This window comes from Amborella trichopoda, chromosome 12 (genome assembly GCF_054954075.1).
Source record: "Amborella trichopoda isolate Santa Cruz 75 chromosome 12, AtrichopodaSantaCruz75HAP2 v2.0, whole genome shotgun sequence".
Lineage (NCBI taxonomy): Eukaryota > Viridiplantae > Streptophyta > Magnoliopsida > Amborellales > Amborellaceae > Amborella > Amborella trichopoda.
This window is the reverse complement of record NC_142347.1, coordinates 37,749,950-37,776,208: the sequence shown is the minus strand read 5'-3', so window position 1 is coordinate 37,776,208 and position 26,259 is coordinate 37,749,950. Positions and strand designations below refer to the sequence as shown.

At 36.4% G+C, this 26,259-nt stretch overlaps 1 protein-coding gene across 1 annotated transcript in view; it reads right to left on the bottom strand.

The window, feature by feature from the left end:
• Positions 1 to 21,952, bottom strand: part of ALATS (Alanyl-tRNA synthetase) — a 28,340-nt gene extending 6,388 nt beyond the window's left edge. Inside the window, exons 1-12 of the mRNA XM_006826608.4 lie at positions 21,671 to 21,952; positions 19,426 to 19,664; positions 12,103 to 12,243; positions 10,500 to 10,646; positions 10,260 to 10,412; positions 9,895 to 10,024; positions 8,843 to 8,939; positions 8,214 to 8,334; positions 7,729 to 7,788; positions 7,351 to 7,401; positions 7,150 to 7,245; positions 1,452 to 1,553 (exon numbers count right to left, since the gene is read on the bottom strand). Coding sequence (XP_006826671.2) covers positions 1,452 to 1,553; positions 7,150 to 7,245; positions 7,351 to 7,401; positions 7,729 to 7,788; positions 8,214 to 8,334; positions 8,843 to 8,939; positions 9,895 to 10,024; positions 10,260 to 10,412; positions 10,500 to 10,646; positions 12,103 to 12,243; positions 19,426 to 19,664; positions 21,671 to 21,947 — 1,614 coding nt within the window. The 5' untranslated portion in view covers positions 21,948 to 21,952. The remainder of the gene's footprint in view (positions 1 to 1,451; positions 1,554 to 7,149; positions 7,246 to 7,350; positions 7,402 to 7,728; positions 7,789 to 8,213; positions 8,335 to 8,842; positions 8,940 to 9,894; positions 10,025 to 10,259; positions 10,413 to 10,499; positions 10,647 to 12,102; positions 12,244 to 19,425; positions 19,665 to 21,670) is intronic.
• Positions 21,953 to 26,259: the final 4,307 nt, after the last annotated feature.

The window sequence follows — 26,259 nt, the reverse complement described above, 5'->3', positions numbered from 1 at the left end:
ACCGGGATAAGGAAAGGACCGGGGAGGGGGGGTGGGTGGTTTAGAATATACTCCCACAATCCCCAATGTCCCCCTATTTTTTTATTTTATTTTATTTTTTGGCTGGAGGTTGGGGGAGACCATTTTGTCCATGGCCCTGCATTTTCTACCCTCAGGCCATGGGCTGCCCAAGGCAGGAACCTTGACTAAGGTCCAAGATGCCCATATAGATGCCACGTCCAGAGCCTAGGCAAGGGGCCATCTAGCCCTGGAAGAGGCACCTAGGCACCCACCCTGTCTCGAGGCACCAGGGTGGACGCTTTTTAAAACAATCAGCATTTTATTAAGGAAAAAGTTTATATAAGGATGCTACCTTATAATGTAGAACTACGGATGCCCCTCAAAAATCCATCGGAAAAGGTAGTTTTAAAATTGAAAAACCCTTTGATTGATCATCTAGACATCGAGATGTATGACTATGAAAAATAAAAAGATTTTAAGCCTCAGAAATAGTGCATTTTACAACATATTATCTACACCGTCCATTTTCAAGATTTTCATATGTTTATAGATCTACTTGATTTTAACCATTTTTGAAATTTAAAATTTTATAATTACATATAAAAATATATTTTGAGATGATCCTAAGAACATTTTACATCAAAATTATATACCATGATAAAATTTGAAGGTCCACTTTACCTCTACATCTACGGATGCGTCCGTATGCAAACTGCACCCATTTTATTAATCACTCAATAAAACTGATAATGCAATAGAATGAGTGATGTCCAGGAAAATCGTCTAATAGAAATATAGAGCTGTAAGCTTGCAACTACATAATCGATACATGCCATATAAAAATAAACCAACTTCATCATTTTGGTGGGTGATGTGAAACTAGAGGATAGGGAACCGGGGGTGGTCTATTTTTCTTTTTTTCCAATATCAATAATAGACATTTAAATCAAATCGATCATTTATGAGCTAGAGATTCCTTTTATTCCACCTATAAAAAATTCATAATAGACAAACCATAAAAAGTTTACTTTTTGAATTTTCCTTTAATTGCTTTTTGTCTATCGAAAAAGAAATTTAATTATTTTTCGATGTTTTCAGGTAATGCTTAACCTAACCTAGGTTCCTATGCAAATTAATAATAAATAAATAATTCATAAATAAAACAGAACTTACATTTAATGGATTGAGAAACTTAGTACTATGATTCATCTACAGAAATATCCACTCTACAGCAGACTTAAACCCCTTAATCATAATATTCCTATGTTAAGCATTTAAAACTACAGCAGAAGCATCAGAAAGGGGTGTCTCCTTGATACATCTAAATCCTAGGGAGACCATGGCCAGGGTCCAACCAATCATTAACTTCACACCAGTTATGTCACTTAAAAACAGATCAAACTGTTGAGTACTAGAACTACTTTGTTCTGAGAGAATGCCTATATTCAGACCTGAAACCATATAAACTTGCTGCTATCATCAGTAGTAGACACTCCCCTCTTGTGCAACTCTGATGTTGCGTCAGCTTCCATTATTATGGCATCCCCACCTAGCTGCCAAAAATAGACAAGATTCAGAAGTCAGACATAACTAAGTATGAAGTAAAACATTATGTGTATGTGTGTGCATTCATATGTGTGTGGATAAAGATTCCATAAGCCAAAGTACTTATGCTATAACATAGGCCTGAGGAGACGAGGCGATCTGAATGGCCAGGAATGCTACACACTGTTTGCCTCACATTTCTCATGTGTATCCATTTATTTTATTTTTATATTTAGAGTCTGGATGAAGCAGACAACTGCACAAAATTTGGGGTCCATCTAACCCCTACTCAAAAAATAATAATAATAACAATAATAATTCTAGCAGGCAATTTTTGCCGTTCATTTCTGGATCATTACATCTGGCTCGCCAGGCCTAGACTATTTCATAGTATATATACATATATATAAAGGCCCACATTAGGGGTCAACGTTGAGCCCGTACCCCTTTGTTTTAGTTATGGACGAGTTAACTAGACACCTACAAAATGAGGTATCGTGGTGTGTGGTGTATGTTGTTCACGGATGACATAGTTTTTATCAACTAGACTAGAAGCAGCATCAACATAAAGTTAGAACTTTGGAGGGATACTTGAGAATCTAAAAGTTTTGAAAAGCAATTGGACTAAAACAAAATATATGGAATGCAAGTTTAGAAGTATTAGGAGTAGAAATGAAAAAATGGTTAAGATTGTTGGCCAAGAAATACCTACAAGAGAGCACTTTTGATACTTTAGGTCGATAATCTAAAAAAATGGAGAAATTGAGGAAGATGTCGCATATAGAGGGCTTGGTGGGCGAAGTGGAAATGTACGACTAGAGTTTTATGTAATCGCCGCATACCGATGAAGTTGAAGGGAAAGTTTTATAAGATAACTATGAGACCAGCTTTGTTTTTATGGGACGGAATGTTGGGCAATCAAGAAACAACATATCTAGAGGATGAGTGTAGCTAAGAAGAGAATGTTGAGATGGATGAGTAGCAAAGAACGGATAGAATCCGAAAAGAATGCATTTGAGGAAACTTAGGTGTAGCTTCAATAGGCGACAACGAGGGAAAGAAGACTTAAGTTGGCTGACCATGTGTAGCGTAGAAACAATAAAGTACCGGTTAGGAGTACAATTTTGTTCAAGTGGAAGGTTCTAAAAGAGCTAGAGGAAGTCCCAAAAGGACATGGATGGAAGCAATAAGCAATGAATGAAAATTCAGCCGCCTTGTTGACTAGGTGGCCATTTTCTCAAACCGCCTAGCAATGTTTTAAAAAGTGAACCGCATCTGGGCGGCCTCCAAGGCAGTCCAAAAGACCTGGGCGCATCACCCAAGCCCAGGCGGCCAAATCGGGCGGATATCCCTGGGCACCTGCCTGAACCCTCCTAAGCGCCCGCTCGGGCGGCTGCCCAAAGGCGAAAATGCAGCTCCTTGATGGTATTTTTTGGTTATTTTTTTAATTCTAAAGGGGTAAAATTGTGGGTTTTAGGTTCATTTGAAACCTAAAACCCATTAGAGACTATTTTAGAGAGAGAGAACCCTAAAAAAAAAAAAAATTCCATTGGGCCGCCCAGGTTTTTGGCGCCCGCCTAGGCGATGGGAGGCCTGGACCCCCCGACCGCCTAGCGCTTTTTGAAACACTACCGCCTAGGTGTGGACTAGGCGGTATGCTTCAGGCGGGTGCATCTAGGTGCCCACCTAGGCGGCATAAAAAGCAGGCGCCTAGGCGGCATAAAAGGCAGGTGCCTAGGCACCGCCTCGATCAATCGAGACCAAGGGTGGAAAATGCCACTCATCTATTGGGTAAATTCATCATTTCCCCCCCTAAAAGATGGGAAAATTTGGGGCCATTCTTTCCCCCAAAAACATTTTAAGTAATGTTTAGAGTGAGAAAAGCCTTGAAAAAGTAAGATTTGAATTTTGAAGATATGTAGAGATATCGAAAATTTCAACCTCCTCGAATGCTCATGAAATTCAAGGATATTCCATCCCCAATCTTTTTTGGGCTTATAATAGTTGTAAAGGAGGAGATTTGGGAACCAAAACTTTCCAGTTTGGGTCGATATCAATTCCATTTCAAGAAGGTTGGTATATTTCAATATTTTTTATTAGGTTATGTCAATGCCTTATGATTTTATTCTTAACTTTTGTATTTTCTTTTTGATATTTTATGATATATATTTGATTTTTTGTCGCCTATTTGAATTATTATTCGCCCAAAAAAAAACTATTATTTCCCATTTTGATATTTAGTTTGGGTCTTTGAGAAAGCAATTCGATGGAAACAGTCCATTGCCCCAAAACCCAATGAATATAATATTTTTTAAAAATTTTATGCATGAGTTTACTTGTATGATCCATAAACCATAACTTTTATCCCCATAATTTTTTTTATGATTTAGTTTAACAATTTCGTATCAAATAACTGCATGAGTAATACGTTTTTTTATTTTATGTGTTATTTTATTGCAATTTTTATGTGTAGGTTTTACCTAGATTTTTTTTTTTTTTTTTTGCCTTGTTCATGCTTTCCTTGGACTGTTAAGGACTAAAGATATTACGGTCAATGTAACAATTCTTTCTACTTCATTTCCTATTTGTAATTTTTTAGATGACCATTTTTTAATATTTTTTGGATTAATTTGAAATTTCAAATATTTAGACTAGTAGTTGTAAATTAATCTTCTTGCTTTTGTGTATGTATTTGCAATCTTCACTTCTTATAAATGTTTTCAAGTTTGACTATGTGGTTTTTGTGTAATTTTCAAGCTTAGGTGATAAGTTGATACTTGATAGGTAAGGGTTGTAGGCGAAATGTCTTCCTCGGGTTCAAGTAAAAAAAAATAATCCAGGTTGGAAATTTGGACATTGTCCCAACCCGAGTGACTTGTGAGATTTAATGGATATCTTGAGTTTCTTCTATCTTTTAATGTTGCTTTTGAGTTTTAACTATTTCATTTACTGTCTAAAGTCGTGCATGTTTATGTTTGATCAGTACTTATGACTTTTGAACAATAAATTATATACAAAATTTATTAAATAAAAAAATTCTAATTTTATATGCAATAAAAAGGGGGGAGGTGTGGGGGTCCAACAATCCGCAAGGATCTGCCACTCCCCCCAATGCAGGATGCCTTTTTGTCTAGGCGCCCACCTAAGAAGCTCAGACCCCTGGCCGCCTAGGCAGCCGCATCCGCCTCCTTGAACATTGGTAGCGAGAAAAGATATGAGGACTTATGGTCTTACTAAAGGTACGGCCCTTGATAGAGCATATTGGCGGCACATGATTTGTGTAACTGACCCCCAATTAGTTGGGATAAGGCTTTGATGATGATGATGATGATACACACACACACACATCAGCACAAAAAGTAAATCTTCAGGGCAGTATCATAAATCAGAATTCAAATCTATGAATCAGCACCCACCCTAGAAAACTAGCAAATAACACCACTTGTGGGAGTCCAATACCAAGAGCAAAGAAGGGAGAGGAGCTATCCATAGAATTTAAGCGAGTCACAAAAAAAAGAGAAAAAGAAAGCTTGCTTATCTCACTGGAAGCATTGGGTGGTCATCAGGAGCCATGTTTTCGAATTTTTTGAGTTAGGTGGTCATCAAGAGTGATGTCTTGGAAAACTCTAAGAGAAATTCTAAAAATAGAGCAACAATTAATAAGGGGATGAATGCCACAATTATCAATCTTGTCCATAAAAAAGATGGAAACAAAAATAAGAGGATCAGCTTGGTCATAAGCCTCTCCAATATACTAGCTAATACAATCGAACTAAAGCCTAGTGCACTTTAGCTCTTGATATTGCCTTTATGGGGAAAAAAAAAAGCTCTTGTTGTTGCCTTTAATTCACAGATCAAAATATCATACTTGTGTGAGTTTACTGAAAACACAAGTAAAATTTCTAACAGATTTAGTTCATGGATCTGAACTTGCAACCTAGAATGCAACAATAAAACATGCAAACTACAGACCACTAGACAGTGGGTTCACCCTTTTTCAGTGCTTTGGCTTTAAATGTTGACTATCTTTTTCAGTTCCTTATAATAAAAAAAAATGACAATTTTTTGAGAAACTCCTAGTGCAATAGTGGTGGCGAGTTTTTCTGGATGAATTTTGGTAGCTTCAAGTCCGATAAGAGTCATATCAGGGTAAAAAGTTTATTCCCATAGTCTATTAGCTGAACGTAAAAACAACCTCAATAGATTTTTTACATTACTTGAAACTCTTTCATATGTGGGCCAACTTCCTCACAATGCATAAATCTTATTACGGACATGTTAACCAACGAACGAAAATTCGACCGCCCAGCCGCCTAGGCGGCATTTTTTAAAAAGCGCCTAGTTGTGGACTAGGCAGCCTGTCCTAAGCAGCTTTTGCTAGGCGCCCAAGGCGCCGGCCTAGGCAATGTAAAAGGCAAGCGCCTAGGCCGCCTTGACTAGCACCACAAAATAGTATTAAACGTAATTATTAATTTATTGGTAAAGCCAAAAATTTTATTAATTCAGTTTTAATTAATATATTGAAGGATTAGACTTTTTATGCCACATGTCATTTTGCATGTAACAGTAATTATTAATTTATTGGTAAACCAAAACATAGCATTAATTTGTACTTATTAATTTATCGAAAATACTTTTTACATGTGACGGTAATTATTAATTTATTGGTAAATCAAAAAATAGTATTAATTTAGTATTAATTAATATATGGAAGGATTAGAAAGTTGTCGAAAATGTTTTTTGCATATAACAATAATTATTAATTTATTGGTAAACCAAAAAATAGTATTAATATCAAATATATTTTTTGCATGTGATAGTAATTATTAATTTATTGGTATATCAAAAAATAGAATTAATTTGTAATTATTAATTTATTGGTAAATAAAAAATAGTATTAATTTAGTTTTAATTAATATATGGAAGGATGAGACTTTTATGCCACTTGTCATTTTGCATGTAAAAAATAGTATTAATTCATAATTATTAATTTATCAAAAATACTTTTTGCATGCGATAGTAATTATTAATTTATCGGTAAACCAAAAAATAGTATTAATTCGTAATTATTATTATATATTATATACAATAAAATGGGGGGAGGCGTGGGGGATCCAACTTTTAAAAAAAAGACAACACAGGCGGCCTTTGGGTCTAGGCGGCCGCCTTAGCACCTAGGTGGCCCAAAGCCCAAACCGCCTAGGCGGCCCGCCTATGCCTTTTTGAACAATGATGTTAACTTATTGTAATAAGTAGTAGATAGTTACAACAAGAAGTTATAAGAGGCATAAATCTTATTATTATAGGACCAACATGAGTCATGAGTGATAACTGGTTACATGCTTATGCTATTTTCAAGCAAGCTATGGACAAACATGAACTTCTGAGTTAGTCCAATGAATCAAAATATTTTATTCTCTTTCGGAGCTTCTAATTATAGGAGAAACAAGAAAAAATTTAGCACAGCATTGCATCCACTGCTAGACAAAATTCTTATTTCAAAGATTATCATCAATACTTCCCTTACAGAGCAAGTATGGTAACCACTAAAGGAGCGAAAGCAAAGGAGTGAACAAGAAAAGTGAACAGCTTCAATAGCTTTACCTTATTCCTGGCATTTCTCGCCTTTTTCCTAGCTTCTTCCATGGCGACATTAAAACCCTCAACATCTATTGTTAATCCTCTCTCTTCGGCCATCAGCTGATAGAAGTGGTGACAGCAATAAATAACAAAGAAAACAAGCACCAAATTGGATGTACCAAATATATTTCAAGTTTAATATTTAGCATGAAATGCAAAAATCACCTGCGTCAAATCCATGGGAAACCCATACGTATCCCACAAAACAAAAGCATCCTGTTGAAATAATGATAATTAAAATAAATTGAGGAACAAATATCTAAACAAGGAAAGAAGATAAAGTGCCAAAACGACATGATCCAATAACATTATCGCCATTGCAAACTCATGAAATGGGTCCATAAAACCATATATATAGGGCACTAAGACCATAGTCAAGAACAAGATATTCACCAAGAAATGGTACTCAGTGCACTGTATAGGCCAGATATACATGAATCATGCATAAAGTTCCAATATGATACCTCTCAAAATTAAAAAATAAAAATAAAAATAAACTTTCAATATAAGAGACACAATGATAGCATATATCAAGAAACTCACCTGTCCACTCAACTTTTTATCCTGGAGCTCCTGTACCGCCTTCTTAAATTTTTCAATTCCCTACGGACAGAAATCAAAGGCAAGCAATAAACACAAGATAAAATCTAGAGCAAGCATTCCTTCAAACTTCCTTGATTAGCAGTAAGACAAAGGACCTTTTAGCATGTTATGAAATTCAAAGTTGCATGAGCGAAATTATAATACCAGGATAGTGGCTGTAAGCTCATAGTAGGGTGGATTAGATAGTTTTACATATGAGGTGGAAACCAGAATTTAGATACAAATCAACTGAAATAATATTGTTCATGAGCAGCTTCCTAGATATACTAACCAAAAAATGGAAAAAACCTGTACTCCGGTTCTTTACATGCACTAAGATGAACAAAAATAAACAAAATAAAATTCATATTTAACAGTCCCCAAAAGATCAACTGAAAAAGTGAAAACACGCCCAACACATTGGAGTGCTAGAGTATCCAAATTACCTTGACTAGTGTTCTCCCAAAACTTGCCTCCTCCTCTGCAATAATATCCTGGATCTTAACCTCATGCTGCTTCAATTCTGGAAAGATATCCCCCATCACTTTCACAACAACATTGACAAGCCTATAAATCAACATAATCATTAGATATATTCCAGAATGAATGAAACCATTTAACTGTCATAAAAAAAAAAAAGAAAGAGTGAACATCATTCTGACATTCGGTGCTTGAAGAATTGTACTCCGAGAAAGATAACAGAAAAACTTTGAAAGAGAAGCATTGTCACAAGTTCATGCGAGATACTGTGGTGAAAAGCAAAGGGAGTGTATGCTACAATCCTAACAAGTAACAACTATGAATAGCTAGAGTCCATTGGTCATCAATGTCCAAGGACTGCAGCAGAAAGAAAGGGACCCACTGGAAAAATACATGACCCCAATGGCAGGTGCCGTTGCCCTCCACATTCCATTTTATTGGACGGAGATGTCGTAATTGAGCATGGCTTCCGAGCCCATAAGATCTTTTAGTATTACACTATTAGCAAAAATAGGAGCCATAACTCAAAAGAGATAATGAATCTAACTCAGGTATATGGAAAGAGTGGGAAGGAAGCCTATCATATAATTCTCACCCATTAAAAAAACCTTCTTCAGCTTTTAGAACTTCCCTTCCATAACGAACAGCTCTCCGAAGGATACGCCGCAAAACATATTCACGACCTTCGTTCCCTGCAAGGCACAAGCAAGCAACTTAGAAGAAAAATAGCAGTGAGGTAGTTCAGATATAAACATTTCACGAATACTTACTGCAATCTAAATAAGCAACAAAGAAATAATAGTAGGGCATCAAAAATGCCATTTTGTGTATAGCTAAATGTATCCCACCCCAATGTGGAAGCATTATTTGCCAAACCCAGTGAATCACCTTCTTTAATCCACACTACTGGTACAACGACCAACTCATAAGCCCTGCTCTAGATTTTATCAAAGGGTATTGTGCAGTTGTTTGACCTCTTTGTCAAGAACAAGGGACCATTGACTGGGATTGGCACACAAGAATACCTAACATTGACCAATCAATTTCCAAAGTAAAAGAAAAGGCACTCTCTTTTCTCCCCAAAAAAGTTCAAGACAATCCGCTCTCTTTAAGATCACAAGTTTTGTTCTGCAAGTTGACTATGAATTAGGTGTCTAAAAGTATTTTATCACACGTGCACACAAGCTTGTGGACACAAGCTTACAAGCAAGACATCTTTTAACTAGGAACAATGTGCATATATTGAGGAAGCAGAGGTCTTGCCAATCCAAGGGCAAGAACATGTTTTACAATGAAAGAATGGTAACTCCAGACTAATGGTGGAACATCCCAGCAAAGGGAAGCTCAAGGTTTATTGGTTTAAAGGGCTCTTGGACGTAAGGTACCCCTAGCATCAACAGAACCAAATACGGAACAAATGCTATAAAAAATAGGATAAGCAAAATTAAATGCATTTAAGGATAAAAAGAGCTGTTTAAAATACATAACTCCATAATCTAGGACAAATCCACAAGAAAATTACTGGCACATAAAATAAGTGTAATGAAATGCAACCCAAGCATAAACAACAGGGAAAAACAAGAAGTACTACAAATAAATAAAGAACTGCATGCTGATAAATTTGTAAGAAATGTACTGTAGTTTCACCTGGACGAGAACCATCAGCAATTGCAAAGGAAAGGGTTCTTATGTGATCTGCCACAACCCTGTATGCCATGTCTACTTTGTCAGTATCATCTGTTCCAACTTTCGCTGAGTACGGCTGGGCTCCTGTAGCCTGTGAACGATTAACGAAATCATGAGCTTGAGCCATGAGGTGACCAGGACATTCATCTTAATTAGTAAAAGGAATGCCAAGCTCCACTTCTCTTCCATTGATTTCATTTTTCATACAGATGACCACCAAGAGAAGAGAGGGGCGGTGGAGCGCGAGGGGGGAGAGAAAGACTTTTCCAATTACTAAAATGAGGAACAGAGAACCAATAAGAAGGCCTATTGCATCATAGTGATACCTGTTGGATGGCATCAAATATTGGTAAAAACACATCTGTGTCATAATTGCTCATTTTCTTTTGAAGAACAGAAGTAAGTCGTTCAAAGCCCATTCCTGTGTCAACATGTTTTGCAGGTAAAGGCTTCAAACACCCATCACTTTCCCTGTTAAACTGTATCATATTAAGTGGTAAGAACATGGCAAAAAAAGACCAGATAATAACAAAAAGAAAGATAGGATAGATTTAATGCTTATACACCTGAATAAAAACAAGGTTCCAGATCTCAATGCAAGTAGGGTCATCATTATTGACCAAAGAAGCTGCATCTCGGTTACCAATTCTATCAAAATGGATTTCTGTGCATGGTCCACAAGGGCCAGTATCACCCATCTCCCAAAAGTTATCCTATCCAATGTCCAAAATCACACAAATCATTAAGAAACTTACATGAAAATGATAAAGCAGTTAGTGGGTACTGCATCTCTATAAATCATGAAAGTAGTAATAGAATATAAAACAATTATAAAAAGATCGTTTTGTATAAATAACAGATAAAGAAAAAAAAAAACCAATGAACTCTAGATCATATTAGACAATAGGTAACTGACAGGTTATCATTGTTTGCTGACCAAAGAAAACACACATGAAAAAGTTGTTTGTTAAAGAAGAAAACACTGGAAAGATGATAGAAGGCATAAGAAATCAACCCATCCCTCAAGGCAGTGCATGAGAACGCCCAAATGAAATGGCCCATTGGCTACCTGAACAACTACATAAGGTTAATGAGAAGCAATGCATTTTACACAGCCATAACATCTGAAATTTCCTTGAACCAACTCCAAAATGCCAATGAGATTCATCACCATTGAAACCCCACCAGTCTAACAAAAGTACTGGAGTCATCTCCTGAACCTTTTGGGCTTTATTTTTTTTTAGTTTTTTGGTTGATGTCTTCTACATCTCTGTATGAACACACAAAGGGCAATTTGTTGCATACATATCATTTAGACATAAACAATAAACTGTAACTTATCAATAGAAAATGATAGGCATGAATCAAGTGACTGAAGGGCAAAGTTTCAATCAAGAGAGTCACAAAAAAAGAGTTCTATGCTGTCTCTGTTCAACCATCATGCAGCAACTTGGTAGACAGAGAATCAAAGAAACCATCAAAACTAAGAGATATACAGAGATCAGAAATTAACTTACTTAATTATCTCGTTCTTCCTCTTACACATAATACATTTCAAACTTGCAAGTAAAAGCACATTCCAAGTTATTACATCCGTATGCATTGTCCATAAATAATAGTCTCAGATATTTTTCTTTCTTTTGCAATGTGAAAGCTGAAAATAGAGTTGGCTTCAACTGTATATAATAGACTTTATGCAAGAAGTCCTTAATGCATTAAATCACACATTTAACACCTAAAAGAAATACGCATTGTATATCATGAGACCATTTATCTTTGTTACAAGGAGGTCACAATTACTCCTACCCATTAGATGTCAAATTGGATGGCTTGAGATGCGTCACAAAGTTCGATAATTTTTTTGTTTTACTTTTGACTCCAGTCAATAACACGTTTACAACCACCAAATTTGAAATCTGAAGGACAAGAGTAATTGTTACCTCTATGTACCAAAAGTACATGGTCTCTTGGTATATTTTGCCAAAGTAATATTAGTTTTCTTCTATAGACGATTACATTCCTGGTATAGGAAACTTATTCATGTACTACAAAATCAAAAGCAACACAATCTCAATAAGATAGATTGCCAAGGACAAGTTCCAGTTTGAAACAATATGCTAAATGCATATCATGAAAACAATAGAGAAGATAAATCATCAAAATACATACCTTACAACCAAAAGGAAGTACATGTCCAGGTGGCAAAAACTGCAGCCATATATCTCTAGCTTCAATATCAGGATCGAGACCCAATTTCTCATCTCCACCAAAATAAGTGGCATATATGCGGTCTGTAGGCAATTTATAAACCTGCAGAACAATAACAATTATCATACTGCAGGAATAAAAGTTATTCAGCCAATGAAACAACATAATATCATCTTCCCAAAAGAGTTTCTCAAAATCTAATTATTGTCCAATATTTCTTAGTCTGCAATCTATCCACAATTTCAATTCCTTTAATCACAATAATGTCATTGTGTTTTCCTTTTTACAGTACAATATATCATATCTTCTAATCAAATACTGTGAGGACCTAAATAGGAAGAAATGGCATTGAAAAGCTATGCTTTATCACATTGACAAACAAAACTCGAAAGCAATAAAAGGATCCCCAGAACCATGGACAAATCCATTGAGACCTAGCACGAGACCTCAAGCATATAAGAAAACTATAAAGGATGGATGAACACATTGATTGCCTAAATGAATTAGTAACAACTTAGTGAAATCTCAAGTTCTAAATTTTTCTCTAGGGTTCTGAGGAAGAAGAACAGTACAAACCTAAAAAACAACAAAAAATGAGGGAATGATGTATAAAAAAGAATAGATCTTCGAAATTTTTTTCTCGAGTTATGAGGAAGAAGAGATAAGTGACCATGAGTATGCGATATGCCCAAAGAAAGGGCATTCAAAAGCAACGTTCGCAAGTTGGGTACGATAGGAAAAGGTTACAGTGTTGCATCAGTAAGAGAATGGAGGTTGAAAAAGGAAATGGGAAAGACTGGGGAGGATCAAGGCCCTGGAAATGAGTATTGAGGTCAATAAAGATCAGGAAATAGGTGTCTGAGGTGAAAAGTCTCAATCCTTTCAGTCTTAAGGAAAAAAATGACACTGGGAAGCCAAAAGAAGTTCGTGAATTCAAGGCTTGGTAAGGCCGATATGAGAGGAAGAAGTCAGACAGGCATGTTGCTCCCTTTGTTCAGTGGTCAATGCAGGTAGTGAGTACATCCCTGGAAGGTTGGAGTCGAAGTGTATACTTTTAGACAATGATGGCGACAAGGGACTTAGACTACATTCATGTGAACAATCCCTTCTGTAAAATAAGCCATCCCTATTTCTCAAAACAAAAAAAAATGCCATCCCTAGATTTATATCCCTCCATCCATGGAATCAATGATCTGACAAAGAGGAAGGCACTACAAAGAAATTCGTGGACCAAACTGAGGTCAATTGAAACAACTTATTGAAGACAGGATGGATAACCACTAGGCTTTCAAAATAATCCAGACAAAGCCAAGGGTAGGATAGGAACAAAAAGAAAACCAAAAGGTGAGAATTTAGCAACCCACGTCCACATTTTCCCCTCCATTATTGTTGAATTTTTGCTTGTTTAAAATCGAAAGAAGCGAAAGAAGGCCGGATTTAATTCCTAGACTCCTTTTGCATCATTTGATATCAGAGCATGGTTAAAGGGTTAGTGACTACGATGGATGGTCGTGGAGGTTGCAATCATAGGAATGCCGAGCATGACCAGATACACAAGAAAATCGACAACTTGACGGAGATGGTTAAAAAGTTGTTGCAAAAAGAAAGATTGCAACAACGTACATTGAACAAGATGAGGTCTACGGTGTTAGATCCATATTGTGCGAGTTCTAGTGGAGATCGGCATAGATCAGAGCGCGAGTCTGAGTTGGAGCAGCTTGATTTATGCTTGATCACACTTATGGGTTCGATGCACGACGGCAACAACGGGAGGATGAATGCAAAAAAAAGTTGGGCAACCGACAACCCCAAAGCCGATGTCATTGGCATAAGGGAGTAGACCAAAATCAGTGTCGAGATGAGTAAAGAAAGAATTTCCTACATCCAGATCGACCCCTAAAGTTGGATCATCCCAAGCTAGGAAACTGAGGCCTCCAACTTGGGAAGTTGTTGTCCCTACAGCACAACCTGAACATCACACACATAAACAAATAGAGGTATGTAATTTCTTGATCAAAGAAATCCCTAAATTTGTCATTAGAGAGTTTGATACATTGGAAGGTACAAAAGGCCCCAAATCTCACGAGAAAAGAGTGAGATGTAATTGTAGATTAATCTGCTGAAAAAGAAGAGATAATTAGGGATAAGCCTAGTACTTTTATTGATGAAAGTATGGAGGATTCTCAATCTGATAATGAAAAAATTCAGCATTCTATTGATCAGAAGGAAATGTAGACTTTTAACATTATTTCTATTGAAGACAATGTTAGTTTTGTAAATGATTCCTTCCTAGTGAACATAAAAGAGTAACCCCTGACTACAATAAAATGGGATTTGGGATTGGATGAGAAAACAAAGATAGTGGTTTATGATCAAACCAAAGTTTTGATGATTAGACATGAACCATCTTTGTTGTCAATGAGTGAGAAGATTCCACCTAAATCTTCCAAAGAGGAGGGTGTGGCTCAATTCTCAATCCAACTTCCTATCACATGTAATGGAGATGATGAACATTATGTTATGAACATGGAGAGTCGTGACTGGTTGTCTATTTCGAAAAAGCCTACTCATGATGCGTGGAATGGTTGTGATGAATTCGACTGGTTTGGTCGTTTATTGGAACCATTTCATAATCCGAAGTATGGTTTCAACAACATCATTTTGTGTGGCATCCGCTCATTAATGTTGCTGATTTGGGATGTTCAAGAGATGTGGGGATGATAATTTCTGCTGGGAGTATATTGATGTTTAGTCAATGCACTAGAATTAGATTTGATGATAATTACCAAGAAAAAAATCCTCCTAGTCAAATACGAAAACCATTTGACGGCATTTGGCTCATGAAAGAAGTTATTAAATTGTTTGAGAGTTTTATTAAAAGGGCAAATGAAGTTATTATACATGTCACACGTGCAACACGCACCACTCCCACACATGTGTACGTGTGACACAAGCAGTACATACGTGTGTACGCTCACGCGTGTGACACGCACCACTCCCACAAGTGTGTACGTGTGACACGAGCGGTACACACACTCCCACACGTGCCACACACTCCCACACGTGCCATACGTGCGACACGAACATGCACGCGTGCACCGGTTCTAGCCGATTCAGGCCTCAAAAACACTTTCACACGTGTGTACGTGTCACACACCACTCCCGCATGTGCCACACGTGCGACACGCACATATACACGTGCATGTGCACGAATGCCCTAGTGTTTTCACACTTATGTTTGTCTTCCAATTACATAGTTATTTATATAGCATATTTGAATACTCATCTTTCGATGTGGGATAATTTCCAATCATTAAATGAAAACATAATGTAAATATACGCTATTAATAGGCAATTTTAAACACATATACTGAGGAAGCATGATGATGGTTATCACTTATGTTATTTGCTTTGACTTCTCAAATTCGAATCCCCCCTTGGGCCATATAGTAGTTTATCCCTTCTTGAGCTAATTTTTGTTTCCCCTTGGGCATATAATAAATTAAAGTGTTGTTTTCAAAATTTGTACGTATTTTATTAAGTTTTACATTGATAACCAAATCTTTTATTTTATTTATTAATTTTTACATTATAAATCATGTAATGTACTATTTTTCTTACAATTGTCAATAATACATTTTAAATTAGATAATATTATAAAATATTTTAATTTGTTATTATTTGTCTAATAAAATAATTATAAAATGTAAACTAAAAATTTTAATTTTAGTATATAATATTATAATTAGTAAAGTTGCAATAATTTTGGATTATAGTTAGTTAGGCGGTAATAATTGAAGTTTTTTTAGCTGATTAGGGTTTTTCGCCACAACGAGATTTTAATGGCCATTCTTTCATTGATTTAGTCTACTCTTTATTATAGTCCATGTATAATTATATATTTCCATGATAATTCTATGATTTTTCTTTTATGTGATGCAAATTTAATACTTAAGTTTATACAGGGAAAGAGCATCTCAATATTCACAAATTGATGAAAAAAATGAAACTTAATAATGTAGTACCCTCATTTCTTATCGGATTCCTAAAAAACAACATTTATAATGAATTTTAATATTTTTTCGAATTTTTTTGAAGCTTTAATCCTATCGATTCAGCCGATTCCCGATTCGGATTGCCGATTCACCGATCCGGATCCATTTTTGAGGTGCTCGATCCGGGTCACCGATCCGCTTTTTAAACCATTGGTACGCTATTAATAGCAATTTTAGTTTACATTTTATAATTATTTTATTAGACAAATAATAACAAATTAAAAATATTTTACAATATTATCTAATTTAAAATGTATTATTGACAACTGTAAAAAAAATAGTACATTACATGATTTATAATGTAAAATTAATAAATAAAATAAAAGATTTGGTTATCAATGTAAAAATTAATAAAATGCATACAAATTTTGGCAATAACACTTTAATTTATTATATGCCCAAGGGGAAACAAAAATTAGCTCAAGAAGGGATAAACTACTATATGGCCCAAGGGGGGTTTCGAACTTGAGAAGTCAAAGTAAATAACATTAGTGATAACCATCATGCCTCCTTAGCATATGTGTTTACCTATTAATACCATATATTTACATTATATTTTCATTTCATGATGTTTGAGAATTATCCCACATCGAAAGATGAGTATTCAAATATGCTATATAAATAACTATGTAATTGGAAGATAAACACAATTGTGAAAACACTAGGGCATCCGTGCACATGCACGTGTGCATGTGCGTGTTGCACGTGCGACACATGTGGGAGTGGTGTGTGCCGCATGTGTGACGCGTACACATGTGTGAAGGTGTTTTTAAGGCTAGAACCGGTGCACAAGTGCACGAGTGCACATGCGTGTCGCACGTATGGCACTTGTGGGAGTGTGTTGGCTCGTGTGGGAGTGTGTACCGGTCGTGTCACACGTACACACGTGTGGGAGTGGTGCGTATTGCACGCGTGACTCATACACATGTGTGAAGGTGCTTTTGAGGCTAGAACCGGGAGGGAACCGTCTAGAACCGAGAGGGAACCGCTAGAACCGGGAAGGAACCGGACAGAACCGAGTGGGAACCGACGGTTCTGCTAGAACCGTCGATTCCTAATTTTGCGCTGAAACCGGCACGGGCTGTGCCAATTCCCTAGTCGAACCGGGCGAGTCCGGTTCGACTCACCGATTTTTAAATCATTGATTGGAACTGAACAAATCTTATATGGCCCTACAAGTGAAGGGACTGGTTTTGTGATCAAAGTCTTGATGTCCTTGGGAAATAACATGAAAGGTGCTTATGTAGAGATTGTGAAAATTATTGCAAAAGACAATGATCTTGCTATTGTAAAGATAACATCTCCATGTGCCATGCATGATTTAAAAATTTCTCTTGATGTGTTAAAATTTTTCCTTGGGGAAGCATGTTAGCTTAGGCCCAATCGTATGAGTTTTAAGCATCTACTTTTTTATTTGCGATGTGAATGGGAAGGGTTTATTGGATATGTGCTTGAAGCCCTTAGTGTTGATCGACAAAGTATTTCTACACATACCAGTTGTATGATTGGAGAATGCAAGGAGGATGTTGGTGATAACTTTCAAGGGGGGAAACTCACACAGTTTTTCCATGTTATTATTCTCCACAAAACATGGGCTTAATAATTGCGAAAACCAAAGATGGTCATGTGATTTTTATGCTATCGTTGCAGGGAAAATCTATTCTAGAAATCACACAAGGGAATTCACAGCTTAACAAGCTTTCTAAGACGATTGATGTGATAGTTGGCTACACAGGCTTTAGCAAAACTATGCCGACTATCTTGAAAGCTGCATGTCTTGATAGTAATGTTTGCCTCGTGGCAATGGGATACAATGAAATAACAAGGGTCATGTCAAATCTACAACAAGAGTTGCATCCTTCTAAGCAAATTGATGACCTAAAATTCAAGGCATGGTTATCACAAGAGTTCAAAACAACGAAGAAGCCTCAGAAGAAGAAAGCCAATTGGAAGGAAGATGTTTCTTTCATAAGGAATCAATTAGCCGATACAATTAGTCGAAGAGTATATTCCGTGCACCCATATTTGAATGTAGTTGGATGTTTGTCCTGAAGTTGGCTAGATGGATGGAGAATTTCTTTATTATTTAGAGTGTTCAATCTCATGTCTTACAAAGAACATTTGCGTGGGGATGTTGGACTTCACCATCAGCTAAGGGAAGTCGATGATGCCGCAGCAAAAACTCGAGACAAGTTTTTTTCCCAACCCAGGGAGTATGATGCAAATTGTATGCAAGATATTTATTTATTTTTTATTTATTTATTGCTGGGACTGAAGTTTAGGGATATTCATATGGGGGTTAAAAAGGGATTTTTATTTTATTTAGGATGGATTTCCTAGTTTGTAGGATTCCATGATCCTATTTTGGTAGGATTGTTAGATAATTTGAAAGAGAATGATGGGAGAGGATTGATCACGTGAGGAGTAGAGAAATTTCCTAGAAAAGAGGATCTATGAGAGAAAATATGAAAGTTTGGAAAGAACTTGATTTGCTTGAACCAGAGAGATTATGTGGGATATGGATGAGGAGTTAAAGATTTAAGAGAGAGATTTTTATGGGAGATTTTCATAAGAGTGAAGATCTAAGGAAAGATTTGATGGGGGAGAGATTCACGTGAAAAGGAGATGCGCTAGAGAGAGAAAATTGTGGCAGCGAGAGAGGACGAGATTAACATGGGGGACAGAGATTGGTGTGGGAGAGAGAGAGAGAGAGCTTTTTTGGGTTTTTTTATTTCTTTTTAATTGGTTTGTATTTAAGGTGGAACTTTCCCCTTAGAAAGGAGACTGGAATATTTTTGTAGAGATTTTGTTTTTGAATGAAGAAAAAGATAGCTTCTTCTTCTCCATGGCTTAATTTACGGCCATATTTTCCCCTCCATTATTGTTGAATTTTTGCTTGTTTAAGATCGAAAGAATCGAAAGAAAGCCAGATTTAATTTCCCAAACTCCTTTTGCATCACAAATTCTTGTATAATCAAGAGTGTAGCTTCTATATGATGGAATTAGAATATTGTTTTCGCAAATTTAATTTGGATAGAGAGCTCCTAGGCCAAAAACTAGAAGTTCAACTTCACCCTATAAAAACAGGGTAAAGATCGACTAAATATAAACTAGAGAAATATGCTCTAGGAACATAGAAACAATGAAATGAAACAAAGATGCATTCTTTGCAAATAAAACAGCAGACAACAGTACATAATAAGGATATCATAGTCCTGGTGCTATATACCTGTGTGAGAAGCTCCCAAGCCCAACCAATGGCTTCTTTCTTAAAATAATCTCCAAATGACCAGTTTCCAAGCATCTCAAAGAAAGTGTGATGGTATGTGTCCTTTCCCACATCGTCGAGATCATTATGTTTCCCACCAGCACGAATGCACTTTTGGGTGTTGCAAACACGCTTCAGTTTACCCAAAGGAGTGCCAGGGTGAACCGTTCCAAGGAAAATTGGCTTGAACTGGTTCATGCCTGCAAAAAATAATATTGAATCAACTTTCTTCATATGCAGTCCTGACATGGTATAATTCAGATTGACAAGAGGTAAGATATGATTTCAACTCATTCAAACTGGTCAAATGTTTTTAGGGGAAATATCATTTCTCGAAGTCCACATAGTTATTCATAGCATTGGCATAACAAAAACAAAAAGAATGGAATACGAAGTAGAATACACATTTGGTAAACTATATAATATCTTCAAAAAGTACAATGATACAAAGGAGAAGTGCTAAGAAAAAAAATAAAATCTCATAATGCCAAATGCCAAACAAAAACAGTTTTCCCAACAAAAAGAAGAGGTGAGCCACTATTGTCTAGAAGAGATATTAGTCCTCACACTTCCATTGGTTCAGACCATACTTCCTAACAAGTTGGATGCAGATGCAATTTTGTATGTCTTATTCATAGCCAAAGACCAGCAGTAAGAACTGCATAAATCTAGGGGAAGTGCCCTCTTTTTCTGGTGTATGGTCCCACCTTAGAAAGGCAACAAATGTAGATATGCATGATTTCAGTTGTTTATCTTGGATTGGTAACTAGGTTTATATGTGGGTTCATTCCCATGCGTTGCTGTTAATTTCATACCAACTGCTCTCCCTGGGTTCATTGAAGGTAGGTCATACCAACAGGTTCCTCGGAGTTCTCTTCACTAATTCCAGATACAATCTAAAATGTGTTCACTAACAACCTTTTGTAGTTAATAAGCCTGGAAAGGGGAAATGCTTATGATAATAGGGATGAGGACTGTCATTGTTATATGATATTTTCCAGAAAGATTCCACCTTTATGAGATAAACAGAGTGAGGTTTGGCCAGAGTTGGTTTTGAGCAGATTGAAGCTTAAATGCTGATGTCTAGAGGCCCTACTACACAACAAGTGGGCACCTGAAGGGAAGCTTGAAGGAGCCTCATCACTTTTGCCTCACCGCTAAAGATATTGCTCCAATCAAGATATTGCTCCAATCAAGGGCTCAAGTGGAACATCAAAAGTTTCGTCTATTTCTTTCAGCCCTTTCAGGAGAACACATGAACTTCACGCTGTCAGAATTGTGCACCACTGTTATTCTTTTTCCCTTTACGATGATTCTTCTGCTCCAAACTAATCCAAAAGAATGTGATCGTACTTCACACTGATCAAATTATTCATCCATAATATTGTGACTCCTTAAAGATTTAAGCATTTAAAATTTTTTCGATTGGAGTTACATGGTACTCCAAATATGTTCTTGGCATCTGCAAGCTTCAACTATTTGCTATAAGCAATCTTAGTCAAATTTACAAGAGTACTCAATGCGTAAGGAAATACAGCATAAGAGCTAAATTATCGCTATTCTGCCTTTAACAACCAATGGTAGGATAAAAGAAATGACCAGAAATATCCTGGAGATATATACGATAACAGAAATACGTCCCTCAATTTGTGCCAGGTACATAAAACCAGTCACTAAAAAAACAATGACAGGGTACTGAAGAAGACTAGTCGAGCACTACTACATAAGTAGTAACTACTAAACAGTCATATCCACGATTCTCTACGCAACTAGAACAAACCAAATACAGGACATTTTTTTACATTTCCAAACTTAAAATGCAGCTACCCTATCAATTTAAAAGCATTAATCATATTCCTAATATCTTAGTTTTAATTGAGCCAATACCAAAAAAAATACCTACAAATCCAATCCAACCACAACCGGAAAAAAAAAAAGGAAGGGGGGGGGGGGGGGGGGGGGGGGGGGTGGGAAACAGCAAATACCCATAACAAACCCCCACAAAAAAACCCAGAAAAACCATTAAACCCCCAAAAACACCTCTCGCAATTCAAAAACTCCCACTAGACAAATCCAACCACCTCAAACAAAGTACAACAAAATCAGACCCATTTTTCCTCACAAAAAGACCCATTAAGAAACATAGAACCAAACACAAAACATCCATCACAATCTCAAGATCTCAATTCCAGGGCTCAGTTCTCACCTGCGTTAGCAAACAGCAAGGTGGGGTCATCAACTGGTACAACCGGGCTTGACTTCCAATTCACATGGCCCTTTTGCTCAAAGAAGGTAATGAAGGTCTCTCTAACCCTATTGGCCGGCCAATCCATGGCGGCCTGCGAAGAAAGAGACGAGTTTTTGCAGGTCCAAACCCTAGAGTGGCCGGAGGGCCTTGTGCTTAGGGAGATGGCGTCCAATCTCAGCGCAAAAGAATTTACAGCTCTACGCCAATAAAGAGTGCACCACCTCAACCAAGCCATCGTACGCCATCTACACTCTTATTGCTTAATACCCGGCAAATGCACGTGTGCATGCAAGTGTGTGAAATCGCATTTTATGGAATTGAAAGCATAGCTAAGCTGCATTTGGCATACGATTTTCTTTTATCTTTTAGATGGTAGATTAGGGTTTGGGATTTTTTTTTTTTTTTTTTTTGGTAATTATGTGGGGAAGACAAGCCCTACCGTTTTTCATAGATTGGGGAGTCACATTTTGAAAACGTTAATTGGGGGTGTCAATGGTAAGAATAGATATCATGATGTCGCATCTTAGTGTGGGGATGCTACCACCATGACCCAGCCCCTTTTCCTAGGGTTTGGGTTTTTGAAATAGGATTGTGTATCAATACTAGCAATTGTGTTTCCTACAGTACCTAATCAACTTGTCGACAAAGGACTGTCATGGTGAGTCCATTGTGAAAAATCCATGAACAATTTTTTGGCAGATTTGAGCGAAGCGGGATAGCGAACCTATCAAGTTGTTGTTGACATCAGACGGTTGAGGAGGTGATAACAAAATGTAGGAAACCCATAATGCTAGCATAAAGAAGCACTGCCTTTAATTTATCATTAGAGATTTAGAGGTATTTATGAAGTGGGAAGCTATGTGGTGGACAACTTTTATGCATAACAAACTGACTGGTTAGTAAATGGGGCATCGTCGCGTCTAAGCCTTTATACTTTAGAGTAATTTATGTGCACTAAAGCTCTGTTATTTAAGAAATATTTCACATTATTATATTTATACTTAAATTTTCAACATTTCTTTGTAATTATGACATTACCCCTACTTTGGATCCTGAAATTTTAAAGTTTAATATTTGTAATAAACACGCTTGGACATCTTTTTAGGTGGTTATAAGGCTTAAAAATACTTCATACCATGAAATTTTGAAGTTCTCTAAACTTTATATTAAAAACAACTGAAATTTTCTCTGCAAGAGAGAACTTCAGATTTCAAAATCTGATGTTTTTTAAAATAATTGAAAAATCCAAAGTTCTATCTGCATACAACAAGCCTAAAAACTTGTTGGATGCCATAGAGAACTTCCACTGAGAACTTCAGATTTAGGAAAGTTTTTTAATAATAGTAATTTAAAGTGATATGCACATAAGACGCTCTATATTTTGTGTCATTGCTATCCAAGGCACGGGATGCACTCCAATGGGTAGCCTATGATTGAATCTGGTGTTTTTTTTTTTCACACACATCATGCATAGTAACTTTCTTAATGTGTAGGTAGTTTATATTATTGTGAGAAGTTAAAGATTGTTATTGATTTTTCAAATTATTTTGATAATTTATTAGGTTGTCATCAAAATAATTTCGAAAAACAACATTAGTCTTTAACTTCTCACAACAACATAAACCACTTGAGCATTAAGAGAGTGGGTTGCAGGTATTGCTTAAAATTATGAGATGTGTGGGTTTTGAAAGTAAGTGGTGTAAGTAGATTTCTGGTTGTTTCTCTAACTCACATTTCTAAGTTCTCATCAATGGCAGTCCTTAGGGGTTTTTCAAGGCCACGAGAGGCTTAAAGCAGGAAGAACCTTAATCCCAATTTCTCTTCACTCTAGTTGTAGAGGCGTGGAGTAAATTACTATAATGTGATTAAAAAGGGACGAGTGGATGGTTTTTAATTGCAGTTAGGGGCCCTTATGTTCTTTGATGCACATCCACAACAAATCATCAAATATTGTTTGTTTTCTCGGGTGTTGTGAGGTGGCTTTGGGTCAAAGAGTTAACTTTCAGAAAACTTCCATGGTTGAGATGACATGTGATGATATGCTAATTAGTTCTTTGCTAACACATTTGGCTATAAAGTGGAGAGTTTCCCCCATCAAATACCTTGGTTTACCTATTTTGGCTTCAAGGCTATCAAGGGCAGTGTGGGATCGGGTTATTCAAATATTTCAAGTTAGGTTGGATATGTGGCAAGGAAACATCTTTCATTGGGTTAATGCATCACTTAGATAAGGTCTTCATTGGCACATCTTCCTCTTTACCTGATATATTTGCTCCAGATTCTTAGCTCGGTAGCTAATTATATAGAGAAATTGATGCCAAAATTTCTTTGAGGTTCTTGTTAGGATGGCATAAAATATCACCATGTTAGCTAGTATAAAGTATGTACTCCGAAGAGGGATAGGTGTCTGGGGATTAGAAAAATTAAGCAATTTAAAAAAGTGTTACTTGCTAAATGGTGGTGGAGATCAGTTCAAAATGATAAGCACCTTTAGTTGGAAGTTTTGAAAGCTAAATATGGTGTCAATCAGTTAACACAACTATTACAATACGGTAGAGGACGTCAATACCAATCACAAGTTTGGAAAGATATATCTAAATGTAGAGATATCATGGATAGAAACATTCGCTAGTTGGTAATTAAAGGGGATAATACACATTTCTAGTTCCATAAATTTTAGGAGGCATGCCCATTGTTGTTTGCTATCCAGAATTGTTTGTCAGAATCTTAAACCCTTTCATGAAGGTTGATGTGGTGCACCGGGGTAATCTTGGTTGCACATGGAATATTCAAGGCTTTTATAACAGAGTCTCAAATGTTGTTATTTCTCAATTGTCTTGTTTGCTTTCATATTTGAAAACTTTTATATTTCACGAAGTGGGGAGAATAATGTAGCTTGGGAGGTGGAAAGCAGTGGACCATTAACAGTTAAATTTGCTTACTAGCTGCTATTCAATGATCGAATGTGTTGGGGGGGGGGGGGGGGGGGGGGGGAGCAGGCAAAATGAGATTTGGAAATGGCTAGTCCCAAATAATATTCAAGCATTCCTCTGGATGGTTACGCAAGGGAAAGTTCTGAAAAAGAGAGGAAAGATTATGGGTAATGTGTATTTGATGTGTAAGGAAGAGGAATAAACATTGGATCATTTATTCTTACATTGTCACTTTGCTTCACATCTTTGGGATTGGGCTTTTTTGAAGTTAGGTTGCTCTTTGCTGCTCTTCCCAAAAGCCACAAAAATATTTTGTAGGACCTTCATATTTCAGGTATTCCTAATACATGAATTGGTATTTGGAAGATATTTCATGCATCAATCCCTTGGGAGATTTAGAAGGAGAGAAATAGGCGAACGTTTGATGGAGTGTAGATGGATGTCGAATGAAAGCTAAAATCATTCATTATTAATGCAATTGGTTTTTTTGTTATCAAGGAAGAATGGGGAATTTCTTATTCTCATGTTATTTCCAACCTCGTAGATGTTTTTAATCAGTCTGATTACAAAAGTAGAGCAGTTGGAAAGTGGTTGCCACCAATTATGGGTAGTGTTAGACTTAACTTTGATGGCAGCTCGTTAGGCAACCTGGGCTAACCGGTATTGGTCGTATTTCTCAAAGATGACAGTGGATCCCTGATTTTTAATTTTGCAAGTCCTTTTAGGGTTCACACAACTAATTATTCTGAACGTAAAGTGCTCTTACAGGATCTTCTGATTATACAAGAGAGAGGATTGAATGGCTCTCTGATGGTGGAAGGGGATTCTTTGCATGTAATTAGGTGGTGTAGCAGCGAGCAAGAGGTACCTTTGGAGTTTGAAGTTATTATGGTTACAAGTTATGAATATTAGCCCTTCAATTCCTATTTTATTTTCTCATGTGTATATAGAGGTGGATTTCGTGGTGATGGGTTAGGCAAAAGGGGAGTGTCTCTTTCTAGCCATACTATATATGATGCTTCACTTCTTTTTTTGAATAAATTAGATGCTTCCCTCTTTTGAGGTTTAAATTGTAATTTTCCTACATTATAAATAAATTCCTTTAACATTTGCCCAAAAAAGAAAGAAACAAAGACAATGTACTATTTTAATGTTTTTGCAGGATGTTTTACTAGTGGCAATGTACTTGTTGAATAACCATGAACCCTTTTTTTGCACATGACATGTATAAACTTCATATGGTATAAAACAGTTTGCTAGCATTTTCTAGTTTTATTTATTCAAAAATATCATATTATTTATTTATTCAAAAATATCATATTATTTATTTATTTATTCTTAAGAAGATTATGGTCAAAGGAGCTTCTCATGAAATTTGGCAGGGTGATATTCATTGAACATTTTTAACACGTTGGTGAAGCTTTTAGCATGCATCATGCACACACTTCTAAACATTTTTTTCTTTTATGTAAATGTAGCATACTTATAAATGCTGCTCCCATACTAGGCTTCAGGAAAACTTCAATTTTTTGTGAAAGAAAGATCACTATAACTCTTAGTGAAATTTACAAAAAATGATCTAACTTATTTTAAAAGTAGTTCCTATATTTTATA